The sequence below is a fragment of the Chanos chanos genome, chromosome 4, assembly GCF_902362185.1.
Source record: "Chanos chanos chromosome 4, fChaCha1.1, whole genome shotgun sequence".
In the NCBI taxonomy this organism is placed as follows: domain Eukaryota; kingdom Metazoa; phylum Chordata; class Actinopteri; order Gonorynchiformes; family Chanidae; genus Chanos; species Chanos chanos.
Window position 1 is genome coordinate 9,802,708 of NC_044498.1, and position 15,056 is coordinate 9,817,763.

Sequence of the window (15,056 nt, forward strand, 5' to 3'; positions counted from 1 at the left end):
CTGCGTGTAATATTTTAATGTCCAATTAAATACATTATCAATGACCCACCAGCACATTAACAAACAACTGCGCCTCTATTTTTGTAAAATACAACTTTGTGTAAAATATGTCCACTTTTATCAGCATATGCTGCATCCTTGTTATAAGAATTTAATTCTTATTTGGAAAAAAAAAAAAGAAAAAGAAAGAATGAATAGTCTAGTCTCAGCACCAGACAATGCCATCTACAGCTGTAACTATTCAAAAGTAAAAATAGTTTCCAGACTCAAACCATTTATTCATTCACAGTATGTGTATGCAATGTGCAAACTTAACTATTTTTCAATATTTCAGTCTCATATTACCGTTATATTTCAGAGAGAAAAAAAATCAAACAAAATGGAGTAAACTCATTTAAATCTATCAGTACATTCAGCTATATGTGTACTAAAACAGTGTTCAGAAGGCAAGTCAAGCTTAATCCTGAATAGCATTTATTTCCACTTAGACGTCCCTCATCTAAACTGTGCAGAATATGTTTGGTTAGATAAGCAGAGGTACAATGTAATGTTTGTTTTAAAAACACTCCTCATGCATAATGGATAGTATAGCTTTATGTAGTGATGCACTGGATGCTAAGAGCTGGCAAAGTACAGAAATATACCTCTGTACAGCTGCCTTTCAAGTGTTTCTAGATAGGCATACAGGTGCAAACACTATGCATATTACTAAAACAGTCATTTTTACAGTTTAACTGTTTCAGGTGTTTCAAAACTCAAAGATCTTGGTTTTTTTTCGCGGCTAAGAACATTAAATTAAAATTACATGCATAACCTAGTGAAAACATCTTAAATACACTGAAATATCTGAATAAATAGTTTACTAAAGTACATCTAAACGCAAATGAATAAAATCTGCACGCATATAATCAATCGCTTTGCATCCTCTAGGGCAACAGCTGAATTCAGTGACATTAATTAACAAAACCCTGACGGACCACTCCCCTGCCCCCGGGTACTGACCTAATTCTACAATAATGTAACTGTCGAGAGCAGGTTGAGAACAGTCTCTAAGTGAGATCTGGACCTGAAAGCAATGAACCCCCCTTTATTTACCCACTTATCCACTCCTGATACCCCCTCTGTAGGAGCATTATACATCAGCTCCTCCTGCCCCTCCACCTTCCCAGCATGCCTCTGTCTGAGACACTCTCTCAGACTGACAATTCCCCCTCCTACAGAGCGCAAGATGGCATGTGGAGAGCAACAGTCCCATCTGTACGTGGAGTCCTCACTAAACACGTACACGTCAGCCAGACCCAAGATCACGCACAGGCATTTATACCCAGCCCCTGCTGCATAGTGCACCCCCTTTGCACAGTTTTCCTGAAACAGTGTCCTCACTTGCTCCGACTCCCCCGTACTGAGCACAGCAGATATCCCAGCAGCCTGCAGTGCAGAGGTAGGCTTAGCATGACTGTGTCTGACCTCCGTGTCTTGAAGTGTTGGGTTGAGGGAATTCACGTTGTGAGGGCCAGAAGATATTCCCCAGAAAAACTGACCTGTCCATCTGGAAAATGCAGAATTTCTCAAATGTTTTTGTACACAACCATGACATGGCTAAGATAAAAATTACAAACAATCTGCATGTCCTCGACAATATACTGTGCTTCCTCCGCTTTTATAAGAACATGATTAAAGTAAATAGAGTTTGAAATGATTGATTTTACCTTTTGGTTGTTGAATCAAACCTAGCAAAAGGCTGATTGATGACTCCCATAACTGGCACTCCAGTCTCCAAGTCATACACTCCAATTAGCACAGTCACACACTGCAAGCCCTGAGTGTAAATGCCATCCCTGGGTACAGAATCCCTGATTCCCTTTATGTACTGAGCTGTGGAGTCTATGAAAAAATAATAACCAAATCAAACAGATCTCAACAGAGACATAAAGCAAAAAAACAGACAAACAAAAAAAAAAGATAGGCCCTGCTTGGCTGTTTAGGTGCGGACAACTGTATAATGCCTACCTATAGGATCCACCCATACTCCTAGCTTGTGTATGGGAATGTGGAAGGTATCTGTCTGAAGGTCTGTAATGATGATTTCCTGATGTGCCGCAAAGGCTAACAGCTCTGCAGCCTCAACGTTTCCACCTAAAACTGTGCTGAGCAGTTGGGCGGTGTCTTCTCTCCTCTCACAGATCCTAACCACAATCTTTTCACCTGCCCACAGAAGAGTCAAGGCAGTTCAGCTATTAAAGACATATAACCCAACCTATATTGTTGGTTTGTGGGCTTTGGTTTCAGATGAAATGGGGTAGCTTGAGATGTCTACATTACCTAAACCATTCTGAAATTCGTTGGTTTCTTCTCCAAATATCCTGCTTTCAAGGCCAGAGAACTTTTAGAAGTAGCAGAAAAGAAAAAAAATTACTTGTTGGCTTCTCAGTGACTTTAAGGTATCATGACTCACATAGGGAAATCAAGGCCATCTTTCCCTCTACATTGTGTGTGATGTGTAAAACAAAGTGTAAAAACAAACTTTCCTTGTTAGCTGTATTTCACATTACAAGCTGCAGATGGCCCTGACAGACCTAATTCAGCCGAATAAGCAAATGCAGCATTTAAGCCGCACCCAGGCAGACTGGTTCACATGACACTTCTCTCTGATCTACCTGTTTTCCAATGTCATGTTTGATGACCTCCTGGATTAGGACATCTGCTAGAGTTTTAAAATCAGTGACAAACGTCTTGTTCCTCTCCACCTCTCCCTTCTGCTGGATCAACAGACTGAAGAGACTCTCATCCTGTCTGCAGTAACGAGCAATGTTAGCTGCTTTCTCAGACACCTGGACCAGAGCTCTCAGTAGCTCACCCATCACTGAGCACCTACAAATGGAAAGGGCTGCATGAACATACAGGAACGCTTTCTGACAGAACTACACGTCCATGAGACACAAAGTAGTTGAGTTGGTCTAAAAAGGCAATATCCACATCTATACATGGCATAACAGCTACGGCAGTAAGGTGATGGACTGAAGCCATTTTGGCAGCTTTGTTCATGAGAACCGTTAAAATTGCTTTAAAGACAACATTGGCATAGTACATACACCTTTATAAATATGTTCCTTTAGTAACATTTCAGGAACTTCATGTAAGACACCTTGGGGGTGCCATGGCTGATTGGTAACTATACTCAACCTCAGTTCAGTTCCTCTGTATTTTTGGTATGTTTATTTATTTGGAAGTTGACAGAGTCCACGTGTGAATGCTCTGATATTTTATAGTGTAAATTTTGTAAACTGTGAAGTAATGCAAACAATGTGCAAACAAATGGTTTATATCAGTGTGCTGATGGCAGGTATTTCAACATAGCGAGATTTTACAGTAAACTGAACATTTCTTCTTAAAGTCAAAGAAAAACAAACTTTAAAAAAATAATAATAAGGTGCTGTGTAAGAAATATTGTGGCGACAATGTGTTCTTGAAGGGCTTCGTGACCTTAACTGAAACCTGAGATACAGCGTTAAGACTTTCTCCAGTTAAGCTGGGCTCGCAATGTTATCAGGAACTACCGCAGAAGTTTACGCTTATAACCATTTTAAATACTCACTGTGTTCTCTTGATACCATATAATGACTTATGTCATTTTCCTTGATGTGTTTGATTCAGACGAAGTATAACAACTTAAAATAGTTATGCGGGTCTGTTTCAGCCATGGGTTTTCAGAGTTGTTGGCTCATTTAAATGACGTCATATTTAGCTCATCCAACCAAACTCGTAAGGCATTGCTCAAATGCATGAGACAGGTATCATTCACAGCAGGCTGTTTTGTAAATTTACAGGTTGCGTCTTATAAAGATGTACAGTTTAGTAAAAAAAAAAAAAAAGAAGAAGAAGAAATAACCACTATAACTTAGTTCACCAAATTACTTTTATTGGTTCCCCAATCTCAGATTAACAAGGATGCTGAAACATAGAGGGCGTAAAACAGAAAAAAGGATGACATCTGGCTGTACAGATACAGTAAAATGGAACGACGCGGCTCGCTAGGCGAGTAAGGAAACAGGGCAAACATGACACTGTTTGCCCTCAGTGACACCCTGCGCGAAGGGAACGGGGTCAACAGTTCTGCCCTCCTTCCGTAGGAGCTATACATGCCCAACAAAGACCTCATACCCGTGTAAGTTACAGGAAAGACCATTTACTTACAGGCGTGCCATTGAACAACACATGTAAAAATACTCCAGTGTCAAATACTGTCGACCCTCTACAAGTAACATAGCAGACAAGGAAACGTACGTAGTTCTTCGATGCACCCAGGTGAAAAAGATGAATTAGTTCTTATAAAAGTAAAGAGTACAAATAAGTATGAATAATTACTTTTGCTCATAGTTTCAACAAGCAGTTATGGATCAATGAAGCACTGGATTGTTTAGTTATAACTGTATTGTGATTGCATTAAATACACACACAGGGGGGAAATAAACTTTCAGCATAATAGATTTAAAAAAAAAGAGATACAAATTTTGCACAAAAAGATCTCGTAACAATTCCGTGTTTTAAACATAGTTTACAATATGGTCTCTATATAAATGATACAGAATATACCAGAAGTGAACCTTTTTCAAAATGTAAATGCCACTATAGTACTTCTTTTGCAATATCTATGGAGCCAACACAACAAGTTTTTAAAAATGTACAGTTTTAAACAAAAGAAATTATGATCTCTAACAGTGTTTGCGGCACATTAGCCAGAGGAATATTTTCCATCAGAAATTCAACTGGAGTCTGGACTTCAGCCCTTGTGTAATATGGCAGTACTTTGACTCTGGAGGCACAGGAACATAAGCAAACATCAGAGGATCTGTAAAACTCTCCAGTTTGGAATTGGACACTTTCAGTGTCGAGCAAACGGAGGTTTGCCTAAATCAAACCCTGTTTAATTCTGTGAATCGCAGGATAAATCACTTCCCTCTGTCCAGTGCTTATCTTGACCCTGTCTCTTTCTCTTCCTCTCTGCCATGACGATGGCAGCCAGCACCGTGATGACCACGGTCACTGTAATGATGAGCACGGTGACAGTTTCAGCGATGCACAGCTGAGTTTCCACATGCTTCAGGCTTTGGCCCGTGAGTAAAGGAGGTTCCTTGCATGTCAGGTTGTGGTAGTCATCCAGGAAGAGCCTCTTTACATCGCACAACTTCCAGAACACTCTCTGCAGATCGCAGTCGCAGTTCCAGGGATTACCTTCTAGCATGATGTGGGTGCTGTAGGTGTTGAGACTCAGGAAAGTCTTGAAGTAGATGGTTTTTAACTGATTATGAGCAAGGTCAAGTAACGCCAGGCTGGTGAGAGGGCTGAATACTCCAAATTCCACGAACATGATGCTGTTGTTTCTCAGATTCAGCACCTCCAGGGAACGGAGCATGGAGAACATGCCGTTTTTGAGTGAAGTAATGTTATTGTTGTCCAGGTGCAGCTGCCGCAAGGTGCTCATACTGCCGAACGCACGTGATTGGATGGCGTTGATTTCATTGTGACTCAGGTTGAGCCTCTGCAGCGTGTCCAGGTGATAAAAACTACGGCTGTCCAGGTTGGTCAGCTTGTTGTGCGTAAGAAGGAGCTCCTTCAGAGAGCCCAAGTCCATCCAGATGTTCTCATTCAGGAAGGAGATCAAATTCTGACTCAAGTCCAGCTTGTGAAGCCTCTCCAGTGGTGAAAAGGCTCCGTTGGCCAACGCCTTGATATTGTTGTTGTTTAAAATCAGTATGCGGAGTCGGCGAGTGGTCTGGAAGGCCCTTGATGGGATAGAGATCAGCTGACTCATGGATAAGTCCAGATCTTCCGTGAGTGGGGGGAGGCTGATGGACAGATTAGTGAGGCTAGCATGTTTGCAAATGACTTTTAGGTCCAAAGGGCATCTGCAGCCTAACACGCAAGACTTGTTTTGTGGCGCATTCCTGGAGTGGACCCCCATCAAAAGAGGGAGAACCCAGAGTAGATACATCTTGTCTCCTCCAGGATGAGACCTTTATGAAAGTGGTGAGAAATACACATTAAGTGAACATTTTTTTTTTTTTTGTGACGTGAGATCTAATGAAGACTTGTATTTCAAACCATTGACTTAGAAGTCTTAAGGGTGATCACAACTTGTTTAAATATTCTGAAACCCAACACCCCGTTATATTAAGAGTTTTGAAAACGTTGTTGCAGCACCAAAAGGAGAAGAGTATAAAGATATGTTTTCAGTGGTTGCTGCATATCACATGTATTCATATACCAAATTTCATGTTTAGTAACCCATTGTAAAGCAAAACTTCCCGACGCTAGGATAAAACTTTTTTTTTTTTTTTTCTTAACGCGCATAATTCCTGTCACAAGTTTGGAAACCTAATCCGCAATCATTTTTTTACGCTGTTAAACTATGGTATAGGGAGCATAAAAGCAAATAAACTTAAATAGGTGCTTACCTGAGTGTTGTGAGCAGCTGGTCTGTTGAACTCGCTGTGTGTTTTTGTCTTTCAGCGGAGCACCAGTCACAGGTGGACAGTGTGTCTACACTGCCTTGGGGAAAGAGAAGAGAAGCTATTGTGAAGGGGGTCCGCCGCTGACAGGAGAGAGAAAAGGGACAGAAGAGACTCATCAATATTTCACACCCCCGCTGCCGGTAAGAGTAAAAGAGACTGAGCGCTTTTCAAAAGTTTTGCTTTCAAACCGAACCTCTCGCCCAGGCAAGACGGGTGACTGAATTTATGAACATGGTTTTCACGTGTTCTGGATAAAAAAAAAAAAAAAGAGATGTAATCTACATGTATAGAATGGATAGAGATGTTTAAGAGATTGCAATGGGAAAATGGGTGTGATTCTAATGAGTCCTCTATTTGCCTTGAGCCTTTTCTTTCTTTGGCCATTTTTATTACCAGCCATGGACTCCACTGTAAAAATAAACATTTCCCTGGAAATTATACTTTAATGACATTGCGTAATATACGCAATAATTTGACACACTGAATATAATTGAATGCGTTATCTTTAAATAAAGAGTTATGACATGGAATTAATTCTCCGAAATAATGAGATTCACGCTGATGTTTATCAGCCTTAATTCAGTTTTCAGATAGATATTATCTCAGAGTGATTTAGAGCATGACAACCAGACACTGAGAAATTGTATCTTAGACAAGTTTTCGAGGCAATGCAGTCACAGTCTGTTGTAATCTTATGGGATAGACAGATTCTCATTAGACTGAACCTTTGTTGTTATTCAACATCTGTTCCTATGCATCTACTGTACATCATCCTGTGTTACATATATAAGCAGCATCCTTCTGGAGGAGGAAAAAGAACTCATTCAAATCATCTTATTCTTTTCTCTTAACTTTATCTTCATTTAAATTACACATGTGATGAAGCCTTACCATATGACCTGTCCTGATTCATCTAGAGAGAGAGAGAGAGAGAGAGAGAGAGAGGGAGAGAGAAAGAGAGAGAGAGAGAGAGAAAAAGATTAGAGAAGTACTACCTCGCTACTGTGTTCTCACTGCTCAAGACTAAACATCTGGACACACTGCTGTATGCAGCAGGATTCAGATGTATGGGAGATTGTCGATGTTATGAGCGGAGCTCTGAGTGCAGCTTCTTGAGTGCTTATAATATACTCAGAACTCCACTCATAATAATATTGTGCAGGTGGGCAGCTTTTCTCTTGTTCATTTGACCCCTGGGTGTCAGGTGTCTGCAGAGAATGGTGAGCCAATGTGGGTTTGTGTTTCATTTAGACTTGTCTTACACTCCAGCCCACCTGACCTGAAATGAGTAGGTTTTCCAGGTCTCGCTGGATCGTGCTCGAGAGGCACGGGACTGACGGGGTATAAATCGCTGGACTGTTCGCCCAGGGTGGACATGTTCTCTAATTATGGCAACTCTCCGTGCTTGAATGAAGACCCTCTGATTCTCTCATAATTAAACAGTTGTACATACATACGTTCATACGCAGAAATAGACATTGTGCCACTAAGAGTTTCATAACTATTTCAGGTTTTACACAATTTTAAAATGGTTTTTTTTTAAGAACCTCAAAAATGCTGACGGCTGAAAGTGAGCACCTGGATGGTGGAGGTTGGAAATTTCCTTTGCTGTGGCTGACACCATACTCTAAGTCTTTAAGATGCATTCACAGTTAAAGTCAGTTATGAACAGAACTGGGAGTTATTGGTTAATTTCAGAGTAATCCTTGGCATTCAAAATGAAATCAGAATTGATTATTTCAGAATTGAGGCTGGAGAGAGGAAGCATAATCATGCTTACGAGATATTAAAATTCAGTATGGTGAAATTCCTTGAAGTTCCCCCACCGAGAGAAGTTTTTATCTGCAATGACATACAATAACTAGAGTACTTCAAGTAATAAGCCATATAATCGAAACAAATATGATTATTTAAGAGTGTTAAAATTGATTTTAATCCTGTAATTCTAATTCATTTGTATTTCTGTTAACTCAGTTGCTTTCTGATTCTTCATATCAATTTGAATTGATACATTCAAGTCAGATTTAGTAATCACGCAGAAATACAGGAATACAAAATCCACCACAATTAAAAGATGTTAAAGAAAGATCATGTAACACTGTCTGCTAAGGTAAATATCACATATTTTGGAGGGGGGGGGGGCAGAGGAATGGATGAGAGAACAAGAAACGAAATCAGAACCTACCTCATCCCATCTAAAATGTAGTAGTAAGTCTTGTGAACGCGTAATTCAGGCTGGGTGTGTACACGGAGTGAGTGACAGAGAGCAGGGCCGAAGGGGAATGGAGGCTGATAGACAGGGCTCAGAGTGTTTTCTGTGGAAAATGTAAGTAAAGCCCAGCCCTTATAAAAAATGGATGGGCTCAAACCATACATGCTGATTGGTGTTGTTTGCCAGGATTATGGCCTTAGCTGGAGACCAGAGAGCAACTCAAACATCTCTGCAAGCTGCAGCATGAAACAAATTCATGAGAAAATCAGAGAGGGAGGGAGAGAGGGAGGGAGAGAGGGAGAGAGAGAGGGAGAGAGAGAGGGAGGGAGGGGGGGGGAGAGAGGAAAGCCAAAGATGAGTTTGTAATCCTTTGCCTGGATTACAGGGTGGTGTTGAAATGCTTCACATCGCTGGTGTTGTCACAACCGTCATGTTGACTTTGAACGTAAGGTGACAAAGAGCAATCAAATCATCAGAGTGTGAGGTGACAGAGCGATCAAAAAGTCGGTTAGAATTATCAGTGCAGAGAATATGGAACGCTCAGGATATATATATATAAAAAGAAGCTTATTTCCTGAGTGAGAATTGAGAGTTAATAACACCGTTTATTAACTGAAATGTCTTCCTGTTTAATTTTCTTTTCAACTCAGGTCTTAAATTGATGAGGGTGTTCTTTGATTTGTTCTTGAAGGTGTTCTTGGGCGAGTAACACACGGACGATGTCCATCTGTCTGTCTCACACAAGTGTTCTGAGTAACCTGAGCCGAAAAGAACACGTTCCCTGGTTAAGAGAATTCATGCAAGGTCGGGGATGAATTTACTGAATGCATATATAAGCGGGGGTGGAGCTTAGAACAAGCTGCCTCCTGCTCTCTGTGAAAAATAAATTACAGATAATCTGTGACACAGCGAAGCAGTCATTCTGGTCAAAGGTGGGTCAATACATTACATGCAGTTCACAAAACGCAGACGGTACAGCACGGCAATGTCTAATTCCGCAGCTATCCTCAGATTACAACTACTGTAGATTTCTCTGTATTAAAATATAAATATCACCCAATGGGATGCTGTAATCGAGTCTTTATACAGACCAGTAACCAGTCTAAAGATGTAAATCTTGAACAGGTCAAATTTGCTTACGATCCAACTGCATTTGCATTTCTGGGGAAGCTCAGTTCTAATAATGCGGTTCTAATTCTCAGTAATATGCAGTTCTAAATCTGAACAGCAGGTGGGGCCATTCACTCATATTTCAGTCCTATTGAGGATACGGGGCAAATTTATGTTGCTTTAGAAAAACTCTAGAGGAGACCAATCAGGGTGATACACTATATTGGCAGGGAACATTTACCTGTTAGGTTACAGTTTGGGGTAGGGCTTTATTAGAACTGTTCATTAGAACTGTTAGGACTTAGAAAAGCTTTCAAAAATCCAATCTGCACCTTAAAGGTACTGAGAGAGGGAAAGAGAGAGAGAGAGAGAGAGAGAGAGACAAGAACAGAGGCAGGGAAAGGAGGAGAGAGACACAAGGAGAATTAGAGAGAGAGAGAGAGAGAGAGAGAGAGGAAGCAGACAGCATTGAGAGACCCCCTAAGACCTCTAAACTCCAGCCTGGTTGAACCCTGGTGAGGTCATTTGACTGTGTCTGATTATAAGGTTGATATAAAACAGTGGAACGGCAGGTAATGATGATGACTTACGACAGAGGGGCCAGTGTGAGTATCTAAACGCAGAGAGAAGAAGAACATACACAAATCATACATTACATATGACAACAAGACTATGAGAGAGCAATAAAACCATGCTGGTCTCCTATTATTTCATCCAGCTGCTCTGGGAAAAAAAAACCAACAACATGAATTACAGCTGTCATATTTGTTCGGATTCCTAGAATGAGAACATCTTTTTGAAACGCATGTTACAACATTAAAATGCAGAAGTGCGTTCCAGGCAAAGGATCACACAAACAAGTCTAGAGACTTTGAGACACTGACGAAGATACAGAGAAAAACAGTGCACTCCTGTAAATCACAATTATGAAGACATCCAGTCTTCTAACTTAAAGCTTTTTTTCCCCAGGTATAAGCTTCAAATGCTAGTCTGCCATATAGTATTTTTTGCCCACTTTCTTATAGAATAGTTGTTAAAAATCTTTTTGTCATTTCACAGTACGCTCACAGCAAAGAACTATACCCATTAAGACGTCGAAATCATTTCTCAACGCTATGTGTACAAAGAAGCCAGTTTACCGAACCCTCTGTTTTTTAGGATTAAAACACCAGTTGAATTCAGCTTCCAAATATGGCTCAAATAAAAACCGAATATTGAATTTTTTAAACAAATCTGCAGCGCGAAGCACGGACCAAAAAGCCAACACAGATCAGTGCAATAAACATAAAAAAGTTATGGTAAGATTGAGTGATTGAGGTTGCAGTAAACCATTTTTGCATGACCAGTGTGGCTTGTGAGAAAGTGTGAGAAAGAGTACGGAGCCCATTGCTCCGTCGACGAGAGCCAAAGCCTCAGAGCTGTCCACTGTACTTGGCAAAAACAGTGTCAATGTGTCGTAAGTGTTTGCCAGAGGCCGACAGGAGAGGGAAAGGAGATGCTGGACGCTCAGAGTAACGGACAGTTCAGATTTAACACCTCGCTCCGACAGCGCCGAGGAGAGAGAGAGGGATGGAAGTGGAAAGGGTGAGAAAAGGATTAAAAAAAGAAAAAAAAAGAAAAAACTTCATAAAAAGACGTTTGAGGATAGGAGGACCGGGGCACGTAAAGTTCTGTTTAACAGATTAAATGTGATTCATTCGCCTAAATGTTTTGAAGTTGAAAAGACCAAGAGGTTAGACATAGTTGCCAGAGAGAGAGACAGAAAGGGGGGCTGGGTAGATAAGTGAGCAAAACAAAGCAATGGAGAGAAGGAAAAGAGGAGAAGAAGTGAGAGAAGAGATGGACTGAAAATGGGAAAAGTGAAGAGGAGAATCAGAGAGTCTAAGAAGGGATAAGACTGAGGCAGTTAGCGACAGTCATTAGAGTCACTCAGAGAGTCACACAGAAACACATGCATAAACGAACACCTACTTCAGTAACACAACATATGTGCTCACACACACATACAGAGGCAGAAAGAGAGAAGGAGAGAGAGAGAGAAGGAGAGAAAGAAAGAGAAAGAGAGACAGAAAGAAAGAGAGAAAGGTGGGGGTGGGGTCCTCTCGAAGTTTGGTTTAAATTTGTGCTTGAGTGTCTGTGGACCAAAATTGGCATGGAACACTGTTGAAGGCAAAGAGAGGTACATTTGGTGTATTTATATGGTGTATGGAGTTTGGTGTATTTCAGGGGATGTTACTTCAGAGAGGCGAAGACAAAGAAGACCAGAGAAAAAGCTCCATGTCCTGTCTGTTCTTGGTCAGTATTTTTCTGTATTTTCTCAGCATTTTCATGGCATATTGGAACAGACTCACACACTGTTTGAACCTCTGTGCTGTAACAGTTTTACATATTGCACTTTAGACCCCCCCCCCCCCCCCCACATTGATACATCCTTAACGTCTATGCAAATATTCTACAACATTTATGTAAATTTTACATACTACTGACTCATCCATCGTAAGTAAACACAAGCCTCGTTTACATTCAAACAAACTCTGTTGTGTTCTGAATCAGTCCTGTGCTGGAATGTACACTGTGTTCTTCCCAAAGTTTGGGAAAGACGGTACAGTTTTAGGGCCAAGATTCTGCTCTGGGGTGGGACTAGGGTTCATTCAGCCTCTGTGCCAACCCCAGGGAGTCGGAATAAGAGAGGGGGGGGAAAAAAAAGGCATGTTTATGAAATGGAATGTGAATAAAAATGTTCCATTCAGTAATGAGTGGTCTGGAACCAGACCGGATTTTGACCAAACTCTTCAACAGATTGGACATGTTAAACACAACACACACAAATAGGAAATGTTTAGCTCTCTGAAAAAAAAGAAGAAAAAACACAGCTCTCTGATCATGCGTGTAAAATAATGCTATAAGTTAAACTCTCCCAGCCTTCCCAACTTCTGACGCGGCGCTTAAGTCGATTAAAAAAAAAAAATCACATGGAAAAAAAAAACCAAAGACAAAAAATAAACTGCTCAACACTTTGGTTAATTATGCTTCTTGGGCAAAATTGGGGTCATCAAGTCGACCGTGATGTGATTAATCTGAATCAGTCAGACCATTCTCTGAACCAAAGGGCATCCCAAACTTGTGCTGTCTCATCCCCTGTTTGACGTGCGTTAAACAATAATGCGTGTGTTTATCTGACAAAGATGAGACATCATTGTGACATTGTGAATTGTTATGACCCTCTGTACGTGATCTAACGAAACGGAGCATCCTGTTCGGTTCTGCTTTAATAGTGTGAGTTCCAGTGTCAGTCTTGGAGAATAAAATGAAGGAAAGTATCATGATATCAGACATAAATCAATAACACTTTGCACGCTTAGTAACAGGACGTTCAGTTCTATTAAAATCAACTCACTCTTTTCAGCCTCAAGTGCTCTGACTACTACTTTGCTGAGAAAACTCAAAATGTTCTTTTTTTTTCAGATATTTTGCCCCTTGACTGTGATTCATCACTCTGAATGTAGCGCTATAGTAAAGCGTTTTTTTTGTTTTTTTTTCTAGAGGGCCGAAATGACTAATTTGGTGACTGCAACTGAAATTCCTTCAAATGTGAGCTCAAATTTGGGTTTGATTTACTGCAATGTAAAAAGAGGTCTGAAGCGTGGTCTGCTTTACAAACCTTTCAAAAAAACAAAAGAAAATCAACACTTCGATCAACCTGTTTTCCTCACAGTTTGGAGACGGAGCAAAAACAAGAAATGGATGGAAAAAAACCCCAGAGAAAACGCCAAAGACAAATGAAAAGAAATGTCATTTCAGTGTGGGGGCAGTGGGTGAGTAAGAGACAAATATTTAGATTCTTTTGTCCTCAGAGAGATGGACATCATCAATGTGTCAGACCTAACTGAAGATGACGGCAGTGTGTGAGTCAGCATCAGTGTGGGCAAAAGAAGGGGAAAAATAAACCAGGGAGTTTGGTGGAGGAGGAAAAACAAAACGGGTTTACATTATAGAGAGATGTCAACACATTTTTCATGCTCAAATCCTCAGTCCAGTAAAGTCATTGCGCACGGAGTTGAGAGATCAAACTGCATGTGCGCTATGCGTACTTTTACATTGAATACGTGCATGGACATTTTTTTGTTGTTGTTTTGATACGTTGCTGTGCATAAAACAGTAAAAACTGTTGTTGTTGTTGTTTTTTTTTAGAGAAAAATGGAAGGCCTATTGTATCCTGACTTGAAAAACAGAGGAGGCTCATGTTGAGACAATGCCATCACAGTCCAGGGGATACATAAAACTCTCATCTGTTGTATAAGAGCAATAAATGCAATGTAGAAAAGACAAAGATTTGTGAACCTCTCCTTTCAAAGACGGAGAATTTTTTATTGAGAACAAATCTGACTCCAGTCTGCAGTCACTCTCTAGCGGTTTTGCTCTTTGGCCCCACTACATCTGAATAAATTGACAAGATACACCCAGAGGCAAACTTTTATTTTCCTTATAGCTTGTCTCTGATTTTCCCATGAAAATGTCCATATTTCTGCTGCTCTCTGTCTCTTAAAATAAGGAGAAATCTATATCAAAAGCCATATTACTCACCCATAACTGAGCAATTCTAACAATGTTGGAGATATAAGTGTTTGCTGTTTTTATAATGAATTTTCATTAATTTTTCATACAAGCCTCAGCTACAGCTGTTGCAAACCCCTGTAGTAAAGATCTCTTCTCAGACGTCCTGTGTCTTCCATCTACACTGAGGACACAAACAACAACAAACAAATAAGCAAACAAACAAACAAACAAAAAATAGTAACCCCACTTCAACTTTAAGGACCTAGTAAATCCAGGCAGTGGGACCAAGTTACGAGTTGGTCAAAACAAACAAACAAACAAACAAACAAACAAACATAAAAAGGAAAAACAAGAACACACACAAAAAAAGCCAACAAGTAAGTTAACATAGTTTGAGCTAAATGTTGACCTAACTTTTTTTTTATTTTCTTTTTTACAGTGCAGTGTTAATTAGAACTGTCGGCCTGTTGCTCCTTTTACAGCCAGGGCTCTCTCTCTCTCTCTCTCTCTCTCTCTCTCTCTCTCTCTCTCTTTCTCTCTCTCTGTGTCCTGTTTAAACCAGGTCACAGACAAAGAGGCATTGTCTGTGCTCTGCTGAGGTGTAGATTACCATCTGATAAGAGTTTGTGTGTGGAGAGAAACCCAAAGCCAAAATATGGAATTCT

The 15,056-nt window shown here is 40.3% G+C and overlaps 2 protein-coding genes and 1 long non-coding RNA gene across 3 annotated transcripts; 1 reads left to right on the top strand and 2 right to left on the bottom strand.

Moving 5' to 3' along the window:
* Window positions 1-1,008: 1,008 nt before the first annotated feature.
* On the bottom strand, window positions 1,009-2,861 carry LOC115809327 (inositol polyphosphate 1-phosphatase-like). Its single transcript, XM_030770928.1, has 5 exons — window positions 2,658-2,861; window positions 2,323-2,383; window positions 2,011-2,205; window positions 1,710-1,884; window positions 1,009-1,549 (listed from the first exon to the last, which is right to left on the bottom strand). Exons 1-5 carry the CDS (start codon window positions 2,859-2,861, stop codon window positions 1,009-1,011), a joined length of 1,176 nt encoding a protein of 391 aa, XP_030626788.1.
* Window positions 2,862-4,813: 1,952 nt separating this feature from the next.
* LOC115809605 (leucine-rich repeat-containing protein 15) lies at window positions 4,814-6,018 on the bottom strand. The gene has a single exon (XM_030771332.1). The coding sequence runs from the start codon at window positions 5,990-5,992 to the stop codon at window positions 4,925-4,927; it is 1,068 nt and encodes a 355-aa protein (XP_030627192.1). The 5' UTR covers window positions 5,993-6,018; the 3' UTR covers window positions 4,814-4,924.
* A 5,884-nt stretch (window positions 6,019-11,902) lies between these two features.
* On the top strand, window positions 11,903-13,670 carry LOC115809607 (uncharacterized). The gene is made up of 3 exons (XR_004025238.1): window positions 11,903-12,129; window positions 13,378-13,425; window positions 13,550-13,670. It is a non-coding gene; the product is annotated as an uncharacterized LOC115809607 (long non-coding RNA).
* Window positions 13,671-15,056: the final 1,386 nt, after the last annotated feature.

Coding starts and splice junctions, on each gene's coding strand:
- LOC115809327 (XM_030770928.1), bottom strand. CDS start 2,861: ATGGGTGAGCTACTGAGAGCTCTGGTCCAGGTGTCTGAGAAAGCAGCT. Junction 2,384..2,657: donor AACATGACATTGGAAAACAG/GTAGATCAGAGA, acceptor TACTTCTAAAAG/TTCTCTGGCCTTGAAAGCAG. Junction 1,550..1,709: donor TTTGATTCAACAACCAAAAG/GTAAAATCAATC, acceptor TGCATTTTCCAG/ATGGACAGGTCAGTTTTTCT.
- LOC115809605 (XM_030771332.1), bottom strand. CDS start 5,992: ATGTATCTACTCTGGGTTCTCCCTCTTTTGATGGGGGTCCACTCCAGG.